Source organism: Bos taurus, chromosome 23 (genome assembly GCF_002263795.3).
Source record: "Bos taurus isolate L1 Dominette 01449 registration number 42190680 breed Hereford chromosome 23, ARS-UCD2.0, whole genome shotgun sequence".
NCBI lineage: Eukaryota > Metazoa > Chordata > Mammalia > Artiodactyla > Bovidae > Bos > Bos taurus.
Window position 1 is genome coordinate 8,911,517 of NC_037350.1, and position 19,990 is coordinate 8,931,506.

At 47.0% G+C, this 19,990-nt stretch overlaps 1 protein-coding gene across 8 annotated transcripts in view; it reads left to right on the forward strand.

The window, feature by feature from the left end:
- Positions 1 to 19,990, forward strand: part of ANKS1A (ankyrin repeat and sterile alpha motif domain containing 1A) — a 168,953-nt gene that overhangs the window by 15,196 nt on the left and 133,767 nt on the right. Inside the window, exon 1 of one of the 8 annotated variants that reach the window (XM_059880710.1) lies at positions 7,777 to 13,286. The exons of the other annotated variants lie outside the window; for them this stretch is intronic. Within the exon in view, the coding sequence (XP_059736693.1) occupies positions 13,228 to 13,286 (59 nt within the window). The 5' untranslated portion in view covers positions 7,777 to 13,227. Of the gene's footprint in view, positions 1 to 7,776; positions 13,287 to 19,990 lie in introns of those variants that run through there. 8 annotated transcript variants of the gene reach the window in all.

Here is a 19,990-nt window from a genome sequence, read left to right on the forward strand (position 1 = left end):
GCAGTGGGAAGACCTGCTTGCTGAGCTGTCCAGGTGGAGTGGGGGCTGCATGTGGAGTCAGTGAAGAGGAGGCTCATCAGGTGGGTGGGCAGCAGCCTGGATGCTGGCTTGATGAACTTTAGACTTGAGACCTGAAAGGACGAGAGACCGAGGAAGTGCGAGTGAGAGAGAATACTTCAAAAAATTGTTTTAGCTCCAGCTGGATTGTGGCTGTACTTTGAGTATTTGTTGATTGAGAAACTGTTATAACAGAGTGACTCTGAAGTTCGTATCATTCTGAAATAAATGTTTTTATAAAGTAGGATAGCTTCTCTGTACCTTTGGGACATCATGATGCGTGAGCGTGAGACGTGTATCCTGCCTGCTGCCCATGCCTGGTGTACAAATGCATTTGCTGACTGTTTATGATAATGTTGCAGCCTGGGGCTAAGAATAAGCTGTGGTTGACCAGGAGCTTTCAGTGTACAAAATGCTTTGACGTCAAACCTCACCGCTAGGGCTGTGTTCCTTCATAGGGGAGAGTGTTCTTCCTTTATTAGCTTCCAAAATCTTTTAAAGTATGATTTACATCCAGCGAATACACGAATATTAAGTGTAAAGAGCAAAGTGTTTTCTTCATGTACACATCTATGTAGTCATCACCAAGATCAAGACATAGACCATTTCCAGCACTCCAGAAGGTTCTCGTGTTCCCGCCCAGCCAAAAATGCCCCTCCTTGAGATAACCACTGTTTTGACCTTTATCACCATAGGTTTTTGCTGGGAATGTGTTTCTTTTTCTCCACCATACACACCCGGGCCCATGAAGTACAGTGAGTTGGGAGCAGGGATACGTCTTCATGTGCCAAACACTGCACTCGACGCATTCCCAGACTTCCCTAAATTCTCCTGTGAAACCGCAGACCTGGGCTTCTGGTGCCTCTGGTATAAGTTCAGCCTTGTGCCTCACTGGCTGCCCGGTGTTTTTCCCATCGCACCACATTCTGTGCCTTCAGCTGGCATTTACCGTAATAACTGCTGTTGTTGTTTAGTCACCAGCTTGTGCCCGACTCTTTGCAACCCCATGGACTGTAGCCTGCCAGGCCCCTCTGTCATTGGAATTTTCCAGACAAGAATATTGGGGTGGGTTGCCATTACTTTCTCCAGGGGATCTTCCTGACCCAGGGATCAAACCCACGTCTCCTGCATTGGCAGGCAGATTTTTTACCCCCAGGGAAGCCCACCATAATAATTATCTCCATCATTAATGAAAAGTCACCTTAGTAGATTTTTCCCAGTAGATTACATGCGTAACTCTCTAGTAGAGGAAGTTGTATTGATTTGAAATCAAAGGACGAGGGAGTTTCTTCATTTGATGAGTACTAGGCCTCGTGTAAGCCAGTGGAGTTAGAGAGAAAGGCAGTCTCCATCCCAGCCTCCTAATCTTCTAAAGAGCGAGACAGGGTGTGATGAGTGCTCTGAAGCAGGGGTGCTGGAGGGTCATGAAGAACCAAGGGACGGGTAGGGGGAGGGGTGCTCCTCCTTGACGTGATGTCTGAGTGGGTGTATTAGAGGGTAGGAGTTGTGCAGGTGAAGAATGGGAAAGTGAGGGCTCATCTAAGCTGGAGAAGTAGAGAGCACCGTGTGTGCAAAGGCTGGAGAAAACTGCCAACGGTCACCCGGTGGAAAGGAGGTGTTGGTAGTGGGAGAGAGGGGCTGGAGTGGCAGGCAGAGGCCAGGCCGTCAGGCCCACAGTCAGGACTTGGATTTCACACAGAAAGTAAAGATGGGTTTACATTTTTGAAAGATCACTTCAGATTTTGGGGAAGTGGCTCAGAGGGTTAGAAATTTACTAGGCGTTTAAAGCTATGCCCTGATGGCTCAGACGGTAAAGAATCCATTTGTAATGTAGGAGACCCGGGTTGGATCCCTAGGTTGGGAAGATCCCCTGGAGGAGGGCATGGCAACCCACCCCAGTATTCTGGCCTGGAGAATTCCATGGACAGAGGAGCCTGACGGGCTACAGCCCATGGGGTCACAAAGAGAACGACATGACTGAAAGACTGCTACTACTCACTATAAAGCTTATTAGAACTTGTATGGAAAGGGGCCAGATTGGAAAGACATCCAGGAGGTGCAATGGCTTGGTTGATTTATAAGCAAGAGGTTGAAATTTCTTGTGACTGAATAGGATTTTCACAATGGAAAGTGAGAGTGAGATTTTTGAGAAGAACTGGATGTCCTGAGTCATAACCGAAGTGGAATACTTTCTTCCTTTCAGCAGAAGGGGAATGTTAGCTTTAGAACGGCCCCGTTACTTGTTTCTGTGTGCACAGGCATTTGTAGATGAAGGCTTTGTATTAAAAGGTTTTAAAACTCCGCAGATAAATCAGCCCTTTGGTTTGTTTCAATCACCCTTTGTTGCGGTAGAAGCTAAAGCTCCACGGAGAAGGCCCAAGAGCCTTGAACTGAGGGGAAGCTAGTGATAGAAAGGCAGAAAAAGACTTCTTGCTCCTTTCAGGCGTGTATTTACCGAGGTGTGTACAGAAAGCCCCACCATGTGTGCTGCGGAGTGCTGTGTTGGTTTGATTCTGGGGTTTTTTTAAAGGTGCAAGTTAACCACTATCTTTGCTTTGACCTGCGAGGTTCTGAAATAAGCTCCTTCAGTGTGCACAGGATACCAACGAGGATGCTTAGCCCTCAGGGCTATTATCTAGGGCCCAGCCCTTCCTCACTCACAGTCCTGGTCCTTAGCTGTGAGAGTGCATCTTGTGAAGTTCGAGGACCTATGCACAGACCTGGAAACTTCCAGAAGTGGCCAAACACGCTCCTTGGGCTTTGTGATTGGCAGTGTCTGGAGTCCTAACCCTGGGTGGTCACTAAGAAACTCACACCCTTCACACGCAGAGGAAGCTTTTCTCCCCAGTCAGCCAAAATTCAGTCAGCTGTCAGGCCCCAGCTCCACATTTCCTGTTACTGCTGTAATGACCCTTGACAGTTTGGAATGAAGGATGGTGGTATGTGGAATGAAGACCTTCATTCAAGTGAGTAGAAGAGAAGTGGCAGTTTGGCTGCAGAGTCATATATAATAAAAAATGCAGGATCTGTTTCTCGCCCCTGGAATCTTTGTGTAGTGCTCTGAGTCACCACAGAGTCTCTGCTCTTCCAGTTTCCAGGTTGTGCCCAGGGCCTGGTAATGCTTTTATAGCAATGCAAGTTCTTGTTCACCCAAGGATGTTCAATTCAGCTTTGATTTGTGAGTAAAAAAGCACGCCGCCTGAGGAACAGTTTCTGAAAGTCAGCCAGGTGTGACCTCACTTCAGTGTCCTGATGAAGTCACACATTCGGGCTAATCTGACACCTTTATTGATGTGCGTGATCAGTATTGTGCTGCATGGTAATTAGGTAAGCTATTCATGTTAAGTGACTATAATTAGCATTAATTTTTACATGGCCAAATCAGATTTTCAGTTTCTTGCTTATTAATTTGTGGTTCCCCAGCATCTGTAATCAGCATCAGTGTCAGTTTTTTCCGGTGGTGCTCGTGTAGTCTGGCGTGCTCTGGTTCCCTGTGTGTAAACACAGAGCCCCTTGGAGGAAGACGGTGGGCCTCAGCCTTATTTTCTCTCGCCAGCCAATCTCAACCTCAGAGCGGCTCCTGTGGTTTCTCCCTGATCGCAGGTGTTCTGGGAGTCTGGGGTCTTCAGGGAGGTGGGGCTCCAGACCCTGAAACTGGGTATTTGCCCAGGGCTAGGGGAGCCCCCTTCACCTCTGAGAGAAGTTGGCAACACATTTTATTAAAGAGTAGGAATTGAAATAACTGAGAATCTCTGACCTGACACATGGTAAGGATTTAATAGACATTTGAACAATTAATACCTAATTCTACTACAAAGTTGATTAGGTTAGAAAGAGGTATACTAGTAAGAATACTTTGATATCTTGGTTAGAGGATCATTGAAAAGAATACATTTTTGGATGGATTGAGAAAGAGATTGGCTCTGAGTAACTTGTTTGACCTGCTTTTGTCACGTAGGGGTAGCTGGTTCCGTTTTTGACGATGAGATGCAGAACCTTATTGTGGTCCTGCTGGCTGGGACTGTATTGCCTATTTTTGTTGTGGTTAACCTGGCCCACTGTTTGTTCCCTAAGGTTAGGTTTCCTTTCCTGTACTCGATGAATGCTGTCAGCTTCTGCAGAAGTGAACTTTGTTCTTTCCTCAATTTCCTGAGTTTCTGCTCTGGGTAGGCCCGGCACTAGGAGCCAGGTACAGAAAGACAATCAGGTGTCTCAACTTTAAATAGTACCTTTTGCATTTACCTGTTTCATTTCATTTGGCCTCAACACCCCTGTAAAATGAGAAGGACTGTTCATATACTAACAGTACAGTAAGTAGCCATAGAGAGAGGAGCTGTCGAAATAGAGGCTGAACTGAGCCTTGGTCTCTGAGCCTCTAGCTATTCACTAGTTAGTTAGGAAAGGCTACATAAAATAGTCTTTGAATCTAAAACTCATCAATCAGGAAGGATGGCATCTTCTCAAAGAAATTTAAATGGACACTTACAAAGTTCGTACAACTGTCTCTGAGACTGTGCTACTTTATGAAAATCTGGTAATTAAAAACATCAGAGTTTAAACAGGATTAATTAAGGACTCATAGTTTGCTCACCAAAAGTATTCTGTCACTTAGTAAATCGCTGTAGTGGGTCCAGAATGATTTAGTCATCACCATTTGATTTATACAGTGTTTTCAGGAAAACACTGTTCAAGATGTATTTAAGTCAGTATGGGAGGTAGTAAGATTTTTCTAAGATTGGGGAGGAAATGGTTATGACAGTTCTGTGACAAAATATTGAGTTGGCCAGGACGGGAAGCAGAGTCCAGGTTATGTGCTGGCCCACTTTCTTGGGCAGCCAGAAGTCTTCCGGGGCCCGTAGTCATTTTAGGTTTATTCTGTGAAAAAGGCCTTTGGGCTTCCTGTGTTATTGACTCTTCCATTTCTGAAGAAAGAAGATTTCCCCATGAGTGAAGTCAGGAGAGCACTGAAATACTGCACCACGGGCCCCAAACAGTGTTGTTGAACACAGGACTTTCCAAGGGCTCTGAGTGTGGGAGCAGGACGGCTTGTAGAGTTGTTTCTCCCTGGGGGTCTTACTGGGGGCTTCTGGAAGCGGCAGGAAGAGGGCAGAGGTGACCTGGTGTGATAGGCCGTGGACCCGAGGCCTCACCAAACTGAGGTTGTAGGTTGTATGATCTTGGGCACGTGGTTTCCTCATTTTTATCAGCTGTTAAATGGAGTGATGTTTTACTCTAGAAGGGAATTTGGGGCTCTCGTGTTGTGTAGTGGGAGACATTCACGAGCTCTTTAGGTGGTGGTGGTTGTTCAGTCGTCCAGTCGTGTCCAACTCTTTGCAACCCCATGGGCTGCAGCATGCCAGGCCTCTCTGTCCCTCAGCATCTCCTGAGGTTTGCCCAAGTTCATGTCCATTGCATCGGTGATGCCGTCTTTAGGTACATTTGTGTAGAAATGACTTCTGGGATCATCAAGGTCTGTCTCACCTACCGTGAAGCCAAGGCCGTGTCTGTCTTTCTGCTCACATGTGTCCCCTGCCCTTATGGCAGTGCTGAAGCTTACTAGATACTCAGACACCTGATGACTGACGGGGTCTCCATAGTTAGTGCTGTAGGCAGCGGGGAAAATGCAGACACCCTTCCTATAAGCATAGATCTGGTATTGGTTAGCATCTTGGAACTTCAGGCCTGGGCATGTTTTTTTTGGTTGTTGTTAATAAAGTGCAGTTTGGGTTTTTATATTCCCAAGATTTCCTTCCAGAGGGTTTCCTTTTTATTTCAGCTTGATTGATGAGAATGTAATAATGAAGTGAAAGGAAAGGCTGGCTGGTTTTTGCTCTGTGGTGGGCTGACACGTTCCTGAAGCCCCGAGGCTCCAAGCCACTGTTCTGTTCTGGGGTCTGCTCCTTGCTTATGGCAGAGCTAGTTTTTTTTTATTCCCATCTTCTCAGAGAAGGTATTGGGTTCCAGGTCAACGCTGTTTTCCTTGCAGCCAGTATACAGCCTTTGAGAGCATCGTGTCTGCTTCTTACCAGTTAACACATTGAGGAAAATCTGCATGTGGAGCTTCACGAAAGGATGAGACCAGCATCTCCGCCACAGTTCACTTTTCAACAGATATTACCAAATGGAGTAAAATGTTAATTAATATGAAAATGCAGTTCCTGTGGATTGAGGTTGCTGCTTCCTCTGTGTGCTCAGTGGAGCCTGCTATGGAAGAAAAATCAGACAAAATGCTCTCTATTAAAGCCTCTATTTTAAGAAGAATGATTCAGAGAGGAACACAGGTCCAAGAAATTTTCATCAACAAATAAAAACTGAATTGCCAGGTTTGCCAGATGTCTCATTTTAAAGAAAATTTTCCTCATTTGGTCTCTTGTAAAAGTCTCCCTTCTGACTCTGAAAATATGGTCTGCCCTCAAGTAACTTAAAAATAAAAAAGTTTCAGTGTGTTCCACACATTTCCTCTGTGTAGGGCTTGTGTTCCACACATTTCCTCTGTGTAGGGCTTGTAATTCTGCATGGTTCAGCTGGGAATTCACTGCATAAAAATAAAGGCAGTAACCCCCTGATATTATTGGACTGCAGCTTTTGGGAAAACATTTGTAAGTTATCTAGTATACTCCATCTTGGTCTTTGACTCAGCATTTATTAAGCACTTGCTGTAAACAAGCGCTGCTCCCTGTCAAGCAGGGGCACCCTCCCTGGTGCCTGCAGCATGCCCGTCCCTCATTAGAGGTGTGCCCCCTGCCCTCCTTCGCCATCGCAGTAACAGGTCAGATGGCTGATAATTACAGTCAGACACGCAGGTCCCTCTCGTGGGTGTCTTTTGGTGGGGGCAGGGCAGCATAAAGCCCTCCTTTATTTGGCCCCAGCGGGCCCTCCAGGGTCCTGTGTGCCCTGGCAGAGGGGGAGCAGGGGGAGATGTGGCGGGGCGGCACGTACGGGGCCGTGGGCACCTGCTGCCCTGCCAGCCGCCTTCCCGCTGCCCGGCTGCTGGCCAGAGCCGCTGGGGACGGAGGACTGGGAGCTGTCAGGGCTGAAAGGCGCTTCCTGTCTGGTTTGTGGAGAGGAGGGTTTCCTTTGAGGCACACTGAGATGTCAGTGATGGTCTTTTTTTGCACCTTTTCAGTTTCGTGACTTCTCTTCACATCCAACCAAGCTCCCTGTCTTCCCCTCCCACCCCCGCACCCCCCGTTTTCCATAGTGTCTACCAGAAATCCTGTAACCACTGTGTAGCTAGTTTCAGCCTGATGTTAGAAAGTCGGTTTTTGTAAGAAATGCAAATGAAGTGGCCTTCTGTCTTGGCTCACTCCTATCTCTTCAACCACCAAATACGATGGTATCTTCTTGTAGGTAAAGATCTTTTTCTGAGTCGAGGGTCTGTCTCCTCCCAGCTTGCTGGAGCCTGGGCCCTTGTGTCCCTGCAGAAGCCACCGCTGACTGCTCTATCCTCCCCCTTCTCCACACCTCAGGAGGCCCCAGGCCCAGATGGGCCCCACCTCCCCACTCCATGGCCGCCCTGCTTAGGGAATTCCAGGTGTTTCTGCTCTGGCCAGGCTCACAGCAGCTCATGAGGGGGCAGCTGTGGGTGGGCGCTGATAAGCAGCTTCCAGAACTCCCAGACGGGACAGTCCCAGGGGAGAGGAAGAGGCTGTCTTCTTGCTGTCAACTCCCTCCCCCAGCATAGTTCCCCGCCCCCCCCACCATCCCCCCCCGCCCCGCCCCACAACCTGCCTTGGTTTTGCTGCCTCAGGCTCACACCAGAAAGGTTTTTCCTGTTTTTCATTCCACCCTCTGCCCTGTCCCTAGAACCTGCCCCACTTGTTCCTTCCAGAGGCTGAGTTTAGCCATCCTTGAAATCAGAGCCTTGAGTTTGTGGGTGTGGGAACACCTTCTGGTTGAGAGTCAAAGGGTATTGAATTCTGTGCCCGTGTGGGCCAGGTTTGGTGATACCATTTGAAGGCAGGAGGGACTTGGGGGAAGCAGGGTGCACGGTGCTTAGGAACATAGATTTTGGAGCCAGTTGGGCCAAGTCCAAATGCCAGCTTTCACCTTAGCAGTGTGTGCTTAGTCGCTCAATCATGTCTGACTCTTTGCGACTCTTTGGACTCTAGCCCACCAGGCTCCTCTGTCCATGGGATTCTCCAGGCAGAATACTGGAGTGGGTTGCCATGCCCTCCTCCAGGGGACCTTCCCGACCCAGGGATTGAACTCACATCTCCTGTGTCTACTGCACTGCGGGCGGATTCTTTACTTGCTGGGCCATAATTTATTTAAACTCTCTGTGCCTCCATGTTCTTAATTCCAAAATGGGAATAATAACAATAGTACCTCATAGCTCAGGGACCTTTGTGAGGATAACTTGTTTCGCACAGCACCCGGCACATGGTACTGCTTATGAAACAAGAGCTTTGTGTCTGTCGTACCAGACGGAGCTGCGGGGCTGATAACAAGTTCCTCCTTAGTGCACCTCTGTGCTTCTGTGTGGGAACCACAGTGAGGAGAAGAGCGACAAAGGTAGCTCTGGGTCAGTTTTACAAAAAGCCGTCACATTATTAGCTCATCGTCTCAAGGTCTCCTTAAAGTGGGCCACTAAATCTGTCGACTGAATTTTATAGTGTCATTAAAAGTATTCTGTTGCCTTCGAATTTGTTGAAGGAAAAAGTTGACTGCAAGCATGAAAAAGCACCTTTTTTTTTTTTTTTTTTTAAATAGAACAGAGTATAACATTGAATGTGAACTGGACAAGTTACTGTTACATTTTGAACTTTATATGCTCCTTAAAAACCTTAATCATGAATGAGTATCAGTTATGATTAGTGAACTAAAATGTTCCCGGTTCTTTATGGGAAAAGTTGGAACCCTCTTGGGAGGGTTCCCCCAGGAAACTGCTCTTTCTAAGAGAAAACTGAATATGGCTTGGAGCACCTTGGTAGGATCATGGTTTGTCCTTGGGCCCAGACTCACTGATGTGTGTTTGAAGCTTTGCAGGCCGGCTTATTCCTCTTTCCTCATTGCTCACCACTGTTCGCTTTGCACGGGAAGCTTCAGAAGTACTTAATTTAACAAGTATGAAGTGCCCATTCGCAACTCCCTGGAGCCTGGGCCCTGCTCTAACTTGCATCTGGAGCTACACCACACACCTCCGCACCTACAGAACTTGCCAGGCTCTGACATTGGACAGCCCCTGGCCTCATCTTAGAAGAGGCAGGCTGTGGTGGAAAAGCGCCTGGGCTCTGGGTGCAGGCGCAGGGGGTTCAGATCCCAGCTCTTCCACGTGCCAGTGGTATGTCTTTGGGGAAGTTTCTCAGCCTCTCTGTTTCACCTTTAAAATGACAATAATAATAGTAGCTGTCTTGCAGTTTTGTTCTGAGAATTATGGGAGATAATCCCCTAGTGTACTTAGCATGTTCTCGTAGGCTTCTCGTTGCTGCTCGGGGGCTCCAGGGCGCACGGGCTTCACTAGTTGTGGCACATGGCTTAACTGGCCTGAGACATTCGGGCTCTTATTTCCTGGACCAGGCAATCAAACCCATGCCCCCTGCATTGGCAGGTGAATTCTTAACCACTGGACCACGAGCAAAGTCCCTGCTGTTGATTTTTTTGATAAATGGGTCTACTTGCCTGTTTTGTCATGAGCCAAGAGTTTCAAATGTTTCCCTTTCCCCTGACTAGGACAGTTTTTATAAATGCACTATCATTTAGAGATGAAAAAAGACATTCTTTAAGTCTCCTTGTGCCAGGCACTGCAGTTTGCTCTTTAGATATGTTCTGGCTGAATTCACCCTCAGCTCCGAGTTGGGTGGCAAACAGACCCATGTAAGAATTGTGTAAGGTGTTCAGAGTCATTCAGCGTAGTAGATGTCAGCGCGGGGCTCTAAGCCTGGCCTGCCTGGCTTCGTGGCACCTACTGTTCTTGTCCTGTGTTCACGGCCTTGCTGGGGACTTGTTGGCTGGTTTCCTGCCCACGTCTACCGTCCCAGGGCCATACTGCATTGTTTTCTGGGGAGTAGTACAATTAGGCCTCAAAAGTGGTCATTAAAGGGGTTGATTCTTTCTGTTGGGAAGATGCTGCATTGGATGTGATCTCATATTGTGCAACTATATGTAATATTTTAATGGCACAAAACAATAAGACTGTCATGCAGGCAGATAAGGATTAGGGACAAAAACAAGCTTGGAAACACTGGGGAGGAGAGAGCAGGGAAACATCTGTTTTTATAGTTTTATTTCTGAGTTTGTCCTAAAGTTAAAAATAGAACTAGTCATGACCTCTAGGCCACCTGGATCTGTGATTGATACAAAAAACTTAACACAGCATATCTAAAGGATACTCTATGTAGAGACTATCAAAACTGTTTGTCAAAGAATAGGTTCCACCTCTCTTATAAATATGGCTTTTTAAACAATAAGACACAGGTGGGCTTGGAAACTAAGTTTTATTGGGACTAGAACTAGCCTTGAAGTAGTAAGAAAAGCTAGTGAATCAAAATAATAAAACATCTGCTTTTCACTCTGAGAATCATTAGAGTGTACAACCTTTTGTAACGTCATCACATTTAACTGTTCTTTTTGTGTATTTTAAAAAAACAGCCAGCCAAGGATTGGCATGTTCTCATATGATTAATTATCACCCACCCGCTGAGCTGCTTCCAGTGCAACTGGCCTGGCGCACTTGCATGGCCCCAGAGGAGCCTCCTCTTCTGGTTTGTCATCAGCACCTCACCCAAGCTGAGGATTCAGAGGAGTTTCCAAACCTAGCTGCCGATGAAAGCCTTGGCTTCAAAAATATCACAGGCTCCTTCCAGCTCTGAAATTCTATAAAAACTGTGAAGAAACAGAAGAAGGGAGAGAGACTCTTTCAGAAATGCTAACATTAAAAAAAAAATGTTACTAAAAATTTTTTTCTAATGTAGGCACCAGTTTGATGACTTATATTCAAAGAAAGTATAACTTGAAGCTTTCTGATCAGAAGATGGTGTAGGTAATGACTTCTTTATTGAAACAGCGGATGTTTGGAGTTCACAGTAACCTGAGCCACAAAGAACTGAAGTTCTTTTTGGCAGTGGGTCTGTCCGGTCAAACTTGCGGACTCAGTGTTGTTAACAGCTGGTGGCTAGCGGAGACTTTATTTTGTTAAACAAATGTTAAGAACATTAGAGCTTTTGGGGGAGACTCTAAATAAATTGATACCCCCTTGGGTTATTATATGCAGATAATCCAGAGCATGTTCCGCACTCTGTTTCCTGTGTGGATTGTTCCCCCTTGTCAGTGATGGAACAGCCATCTTTTTTTGGCAAGTGGGAACGTTGTTCCCTGTCCTTGGATTGAACCTGTGCCCCCCTGCACTGAAAGTGTGGATTCCTAACCGCTGGGCTGCCAGGAAAGTCCCAGGACATCCTGACTGACATTTTTTTAGACTGAGATGGAACAGAGAAAGTAGAGGGCAATATCAGCTAAAATTTCGCATGAACTTACTGTATTCTAAATGCTGTGCTAATGCTTTACATTGAATCCTCACAAAGCCATGTGAACAGATATTGTTATCCCCATTTTACAGATGAGAAAACTGACATACAGAGAGACTATAACATGACCAAGGTTAGAGAGCTGGTTGGTGGACGAGTCAGGATTTGGTGTGCTTCCAGAGCCTGCATTCCTAACCACCGCACTATACCTGTCAGGGCTGAAGGTGTCATGAGACATGTAGACATTTGGTCACCCTGTGAATTCAAGCTGTTTTTTCCACACATTATTTTGGCCACAAACATTGCCTTCCCACCTTGATCAGCACTCCTAGCTTTGTGTTTCAGCATATCGCGTGGATCAAATCTGTCCTGGCAAGATTTCCTTCACATCCTTGCAAGACTCTGCCTAGGCTCCCTGGGAACCCTGGGCTTCTTCCTGATAGAAGGTGATGAGGCCAAGCACGTGCAGAGATGGGGAGCACAGAGCCCTGAGCCTCCAGGGTTTCCACACCCAGGACCAAGGGGAGGAGCCAGAGAAGCCAGCAAGAGCTGAAGGAAAGTTTGGAAAGCCTGATATGATGATCAAGGGAACAGAAAATGTAAGGGAGAGTTTGATCAACTGTCGAGTGTTTCAGAGATCACAGAAAATGAAAACAGAAATTGGATTTGGGGACTGTGGGCGTTGCTGCTCCATTAAGGAGGTGAAAAGCTGATGGCTGCCTTGAGCAGCTGTGCAGTGAATGAGTCGGGAATCTGTAGTGAGGCAGGTGGGTGTAGATCACTGACTTGTCAGAGTTTGGCAAGGCCAGGAAGAGCTGAAATCGGATGGCTTTGGGAGAAATGGGACCCACTGAAGCCTTTTTCTTGTATTCTGACTGTATCTGAAGGCCGTGGAAGAACCTGATAGAAAGGAAGCAACCAAAGATACTGGCGTGATGTTAACAGCACAGGTTGAATGCTGCCTGTGTCCAGGTACTGGGGGAAGCACAGTTCTTGTTACGTCTTATTCACACAGCAACCCTGAGAGATAGAGTCAGTTCCTCTTCTGTAGATGAGGAAATAAGAGTTTAAGCCACTTGGCCAAGCTCAGACAGCTGCTAAGTTACATACTTTTAAACTGTCAAGCTACATCGTGGGTACAATGGAGTGAACAGATTATAGGGGAGACAAAGTCTGAGGAGAGGTGCCTTTCTTCCTCTGAGACCTTAGGAAAGGATTCTTGAATTCACATGGGGAGGAAGATGGATCAGCTCTTTGACCCTATTTAAGTGCCTGTGTTGTGCCCCGTGTCGGACTTCATACCGCTCCTTACAACTCCGTCAGGCTCTTTGAAGGATGCTGTTTGTTTGTCTTTGAATTTGTGTGTGTTTAAACTTTTTTTTTTTTTTTTTTTTTTAACTCCTAAGTTCCTTTGCAGAGGCAGGGGCTTCTTCTGGAGGAAATTTTTTAAAAAGGCAACTCAGTGGACAGTGAAAGCACTGGGAATGTTGGCCCAGCCCCACAGCCTCCAAGGATCTGTTTGTACTTGGCATTGAACGGAGGGGGTTTTGGTGTGTATATTTTTCTTTTCTCCTATATTTATGGTTGTTAATATGAACCATTCAGCCAGGTCTATAAAGTCTGATAGAAGCTGGTCGGGTTTAGTTTTTAGATACGCTTTTCTCCCACTTTCCTTTCCTCAAGCTTCAGGTTCCTGTTCTTGTTTATGGTTCCGGAGACCTGTGCTCCCAGTCCTCTCTGCAGTCCTCAAAGAAGCGTTTTAAGGTTTGTACACATTTTGTACTCCAAAAAGCTTCTACAATGGTGAGCAGAGTTACCTTCCAAAAAAACTTCAAGTGCAGTTTCCTATTTTTCTCAGCCTTTAACCCTTTCTAAAAGGAGATAACCTTTGGGGATAATTTGTTAAGTTTTGTGTTTCTCTGCAGCACTGCTGTTTCTGTATGTGGTTTGGCAGCCATTGGCACTGTCTGTGACTTTTGAATTTCCAAATGGGTGGTTCCTGCCATTTCAAGAAAATCTGTCTAAAATGATGAAGGAGGTGAGGAGGCAAAATGTTTAGAGAGACAAAAGCATATGAATCTGTTAGTACATTTATTAATATTATTTGATCTTAGAAGTCTTAATTGCCTCTACTATCATTTTTATTTTTTCTACCCAATTATATATTTTGCCTTTTTGTTGCTGAAGACATTTTTTAAATTGGCAACTCAGTAGTTCCTATATTACGTTTATTTCTTTTGGACTTTCAGGTGTCCTCATGTTTTTCTCTTAGATGTATTTGCAAGGAAACTTAACTCTTTGGCTCTTTCTGGTGTATATATTTGTCTCTCTCTTTTTTTTTGGGAAGGTGGAGTCTGTATTAGCAATAGTTTCACCTTATCCTTTTCTTTTTCTCAGAAGCCTTGACTATCTTAGCAGACTCTTGATTTCTTTCCTGTCTTCTGTAAATGATTATTTTTTAATAGAACCCATTTGTTTGAGGCCTTTCACAAACCCTCTTTTAGTACATTTTTCTCCGTCTAGTTTCTGCTCACAGAATGGCTTCCCTGAAGTCCTGTATGACAAATGACTTTGAGGGTGCCAAGAAAGAGGCTTGTTTGCCTCTGGCTGCGACCGGATAATGAGCGTGTAATTGGGCCTTGGGGCAAAAGCCTTCACACGCTCCGTGACAGAAGGGTAAGCTGGTGGGCCCACGGGTGACTGAGTAGGAACCTTACAGCCTTTCAAGAGAAACACTAATAGCTGAGAAACCAGGAAGGAGGCTTAAGTGACAGACAGGGAGAAAGATCCTTCTTGCAAAGAGTTGAAGAATCTTATTCAGGGTTACTTTCATCAGTAGAATTCTGGGGAGCAGTATCTGGGGTTTGGGCAACTGGGGGAAAAGTAATTTCAACTTGAAACTGGGTGGGTAGGAGTGCTGTCTGAGATTCAGACCAAATTGGGTTTCTTTAGAGCAGTGATTACCAGCCACGGGCCATCCTCCTGGCTCCCTCGTGTCGGCAAGTCTTGTCACAGCCTGACGGGGGTCGTGCTGCCAGCCTCAGCCCAGAGAGGCTGTAAACCTCATCCAGGGCATGAGACGGCCACCCCAAGCCTGGGATCGTCTGGCCCCAGATGTCAGTAGTGCTGTGAGAGGCCCTGCTTTAGGGAGAACCTTGTGGGATTTTCACCAGGAGTGGATTAGAATTAGAAAGTGAAACTAGAGGAGGCTGTGAGAAGGTACAGATCTGCAGGTTCCGCATCTGTTGATTCAACCAACCGCAATATTGAAATATTTGAACTGGAAATATTTGGGAGAAGAAATTCCAGAATGGTCTTAAAAAGCAAAACAGGAATTTGCTGCACTCCAGCAACTATTCACATAGTATTTACATTGTATTTACAATTATTTTCATAGCATTTACATTGTATTAGGTATTATAAGTGGAGAAGGCAATGACACCCCACTCCAGTACTTTTGCCTGGAAAATTCCATGGACAGAGGAGCCTGGTAGGCTGCAGTCCATGGGGTCACTCACTTTCATTTTTCACTTTCATGCGTTGGAGAAGAAAATGGCAACCCACTCCAGTGTTCTTGCCTGGAGAATACCAGGGATGGAGAAGCCTGGTGGGCTGCCGTCTGTGGGGTCGCACAGAGTCGGACACGACTGAAGTGACTTAGCAGTAGCAGCAGCAGCAGCAGCAGGTATTATAAGTAATCTAGAGATGATTTAAGTCTATAGGAGGATTTCCTTAGGCTGTGTAAGCACATCACCATTTTATAAAGGACTTGAGCATCCATGGATTTTGCTATCCAGGGGTCCTGGAACCAGTCCCTTGTGGATACTGGCAGATAATTTTATTAACATGCCCTCCCACTCCAGTACTCTTGCCTGGAAAATCCCATGGACGGAGGAGCCTGGTAGGCTGCGGTCCATGGGGTCGCGAAAAGTTGGACATGACTGAGCGACTTCACTTTCACTTTTCACTTTCATGCATTGGAGAAAGAAATGGCAACCCACTCCAGTGTTCTTGCCTGGAGAATCCCAGGGACGGGGGAGCCTGGTGGGCTGCCGTCTATGGGGTTGCACAGAGTCGGACACGACTGAAGTGACTTAGTAGCAGCAGCAGCCCTAGACTAACGTGAAGAAGTAAGCTAAGGTTGTGTTTATGTAGTTTATATAGTGTATATGTGTGTGTGTGTGTATATATACTGATGATCACGCACGTCAGTAAAGAAGCTTTGACATTCCCAGTCACTGGTGTGCTACCCTGCAGGGGACACAGGTGAGGGAGTCTCTGGCTTTCTGGGGCAAATCCTTCTTCCTTAGGTGCTGGCAGCATCGGAAACTTACCTGTGGTACTTGGGAAATTTCTTTGAGCACTACCCATGGCCTCCCTTGACCAGCCATGCCTTTCAGTAAAAAGAATCTGCCTACAATGCAAGAGACCTAGGTTCGATGCCTGGATTGGGAAGATCCCCTGGAGAAGGGAATGGCTACCCACTCCAGTATTCTTGCTTGGAGAGTTCCACAGACAGATGAGCTTGGTGGGCTGCAGTGCATGGGGTCGCAAAGAATTGGACACAACTGAGCAACTAACAATCTGGGAGAAAGACAATGAGAACCTTCTAGAGCCCTCTGAAAACATGATATTCCCAGCCTCTTGGAGTCATTTCTCTGGGAGCCAATAATACTTGAGAGAAATGATCTCTGTCTCTGGATGTGCTGAGTAGGGGGATGGAGGGGTGTTGATGAATTCGAAGACCCTTTCGCTAAGGAAACATCATCATTTTGTTCATAGTTTCCAAAATGGAACCTTCTGAATTGTTCTGTGACCCCTTCTAATTTGCGTCATGTCACTTAACTTGAATTCCTTAAAGTAGATGTTGCTCACTGTGGAGTCCTGGACCCCAGAGATGGAGACGTTGAGGTGCAGTGTGCAGAGGCAGGCAGAGCGCGTCCCATCTCGGCACTCAGGGTGAACTCTGTGCTGAAGCGCTGCTCTGGTGAATATCGGGTGGTGGTTTAAAGACACTCAGGCTCCCTCGCCACCTCCTTACCCAGGTGCCCCCAGCCTCGCAGGACAATACGTCCCTCTTAAGGTCCTGCGAGGCACCAGAACTGGTCCCTGCTCAGGGCTCAGCCTTGTTGCCTGTCCTCAGTCACGTGGCGTGAGCTCAAGTGCAGCTCTGAGGGCGCGCTGGGGGCAGAGGTGTGGCTCCGAGCTGCTGAGTGACCATCACCACGGCGCTCTGCGAGGCACTCTCTGATGATTATATGTGGTGAGGGGGTCGGGATTTAGCTCCAGGTTGAATCCTCACTGTAGGACTTGTGCTGTCGGCCCTGGGCCCACATTATGTGCCTCAGTTTGTCCATTTGTAAAATGAGATTGACTCCATCGAGGAGTTGTGAAGATGAAGTGAACATAGAACGTTTGGAAGGGTGCCTGGCACACACTAAGTGTCCAGCGTTGGTGTGCATGTGATGATGTGGTGCAGAACATCTGGGCTGGAGACATTCAGGGAAGGAGGGGGCGAGTCAGGGGAGGTGTGGTCGGGAGAGGCGTCCTTGGTGGGGCTTGAAACGGGCTGACAGCTTGAGTCAGGGAAAAAAGATGTGTGTGACAGTACAGAAGTAGGAAGGGACTTGATGTGTTCTGGAAGCTGTAAGGAAACTAGTTAGGGTGAGGGGAAGTCAGCTGGGCTGTGTGATTTGGGGCATGGGACGTGGGAGTGATCACTAAGTTTGACATAGATCTAAGGGCTGGTTTTTGTAGAGGGGCACCAGGGTCATTTTGTAGAGGGGCACCATCCCACAGAACTGTGGGATGACCCGACTGGGAACTCAGGCCAGTGAGTCAGCGGGGGCTGGACAGCATGGGTTGCGGTCAGGAGAGTGACAGGAGGCGGAGGGCCTGCTGGGAAGCTGCTCTGATGGGCCCCGCTTTAGGTGGGGGCTGAGTGCTGGCCGTGGGAATGGAGGAGGGGGTGGCGCTCAGTGAGTGAGCGCTCACTGCGACACTCAGGATTCGACGGCTGCTGGAGACACAGCAGAGGCAGCGCAAGGTGGCCTGTCCGTTCAGTCCTGTCTGAACAGCTCTGCAAAAAGTGGTGGGAGAGGGGAGAGTGGAGAGGAGGAGCAGGTTAGAGGGCGGTTTGGTGACAAGCAAGAAAGTAATGACCCCTTCCACCCAAGAGGAGCTTCAAGAGCAGCCTGTCCCCAGGCTGAGATGGCTTCCCTTGGGCTGCAGTTTGAATGCAGGAGCCAGAGGGGAGGCTGCCGTGTTCCCTCTTCACTGTCTGAGCATCCAGCTGCACTCTGGCGGTGTGCAGGCGGGGCCCGGACTGCACGCTTCGTAGAGACTCCTGCTCAACTGTACTGCCAGTTTCCCTGGACCCTCTTGAGTCACAGGCGCATCAGAGCATCAGGTGGTGTTTTCCTTTAACAACCCTCTGAACTGGGAAGAAGGTTGGGGATATTGTCTTCCCATTCACAAACCACATATTTCTGATATTTCGAATCCCTGTAAAGTTTTCAGCTACCACGGTTAGGCACTGCCAGTGATGTGATTGCTTTCGAGACTGCAAAGGAAGCGGCGCCATGGAAGAAGAGAGTAGCGTTTTAGGGCCCCAGGTGTCCCGGAATCATCTGAAAGGTCTCAGGTTTTCATGCTTGGAATCACTGTCAGGAGTGCTGCGTCGCAGGCAGCTGCAGTGTTAAGGGTAAGGAGGAGCCCTGGCTTCCCCTTGGCCACGTGTTAATCCAAAAGCTCAAGTGGAAGCATTGTCACAGCAGGCGGGTTGGGCTGGGGCTCTTACCCACGTCTGCTTTGTTTCTGTTGTTCTGAGCAGGTTTTTTTTTTCCTCCTTCTTTCCTTCTCCCCTGCCACCCTTCCCGACCTCCCCCCACTGCTTTGTGTCAGACACTGTTGAATATTTTACAGGTTTCCAAATACTGGCTCGTTTAATCTTCACAACAACCCCTCTGAGGAGATGCCGTTGTTAACCTTATGTTGTAGGTGAGGAAGCCGAGGGACAGCAGGGTGAGGCTGCTTGCCCAGAGTTGCGCACCGAGCTTTGCAGCTGGAGCTTGAGTCCCGGCAGGCTAGCTCTAGGCCCCTGGTCCTAATCACCTTGTTTCACTGTCTCCCTTTGTTTGGCTGGAGCCACCATTTTGAAGACGGCATTTTCTGTTCTCTTTTTTTAGTTCAAGAATTTGTTTTAGGAATGTCACATGGTACCATCAGAGTGAACAGATGCTTTTTTGAATCTTACAGACCTGGTCTGAACACTGGCTATACCCACTTATTAGCTATGTAACCTGGGGCGAGTCACTTAACCTCTTTGAGCCTCAGTTTCTGAATGTGTGTAATGAAGATTAGACTCATCATGAAGAAGTGAGACAGATTTTGTAAAGTGCCCAGAATTTAGTAGCTGTTGGGTCTGGGACTAGTTATTAAGCCTCCTCTGTAAAATGAAGATAATAATTCCTTTCTCTGTAAAGATTCTACAGTTAATCACTTAAAATAATACCTGGAGTATAGTACTCAATACCATTAGTGCTATCCAGCTTTCGATATTTTTTATGCCTCAGTGCATTTTGTAACACCCGTGCATAGCCAGCACTCTTTCTGTTGTTCCGGTGGTGGTGTGAGTCTCATTAGGCCTCTTTGGCCTAGTTTCGTGTACTTCTGACTCTCCCAAGCAAAATAACCTTGTATGGTGGGGATTTGATAGTATTATAATAGATGAATAAATGTATTCTGCACGTGTTTGATTTTCTTGTGTAACAGCTGTCTGGGAAAAGGTCCCGTTTTTCTCCGGTTTTTGTTCATACATGTATATATTTGTGAGTGACTTGCCTTGCCATGTTGTTCAGTCGCTCAGTCGTGTCTGACTCTTTGCAGCCCCATGGACTGCAGCACGCCAGGCTTCCCTGTCCTTCACCATCTCCTGGAGTTTGCTCAAACTCATGTCCATTGAGTTGGTGATGCTATCCAACCATCTCATCCTCTGTGGTCCCCTTCTCCTCCTGCCTTCAATCTTTCCTAGCACTAGGATCTTTTAAAATGAGTTGGCTCTTCACATCAGGTGGCCAAAGTATTGGAGCTTCAGCTTCAGCATCAGTCCTTCCAATGAATATTCAAGGTTGATTTCCTTTAGGATTGATTGGTTTGATCTCCTTGCAGTCCAAGGGGCTCTCAAGAGTCTTCTCCAACACCACAGTTGGAAAGTGTCAATTCTTCAGCACTCAGCCTTCGGCATACACATCCATACAAGACTGCTGAAACAACCATAGCTCTGATTATATGGACCTTTGTCGGCGAAGTAATGTCTTTGCTTTTTAATACTCTGTCTGGGTTTGTCACAGCTTTTCTTCCAAGGAACAAGCGTCTTTTATTTTCACGGCTGCAGTCACTGTCCACAGTGGTTGTGGATTGCCTTACCATGCAGATGATCTGTCCTGGTGGGGCAGTTCTGCTTTCAG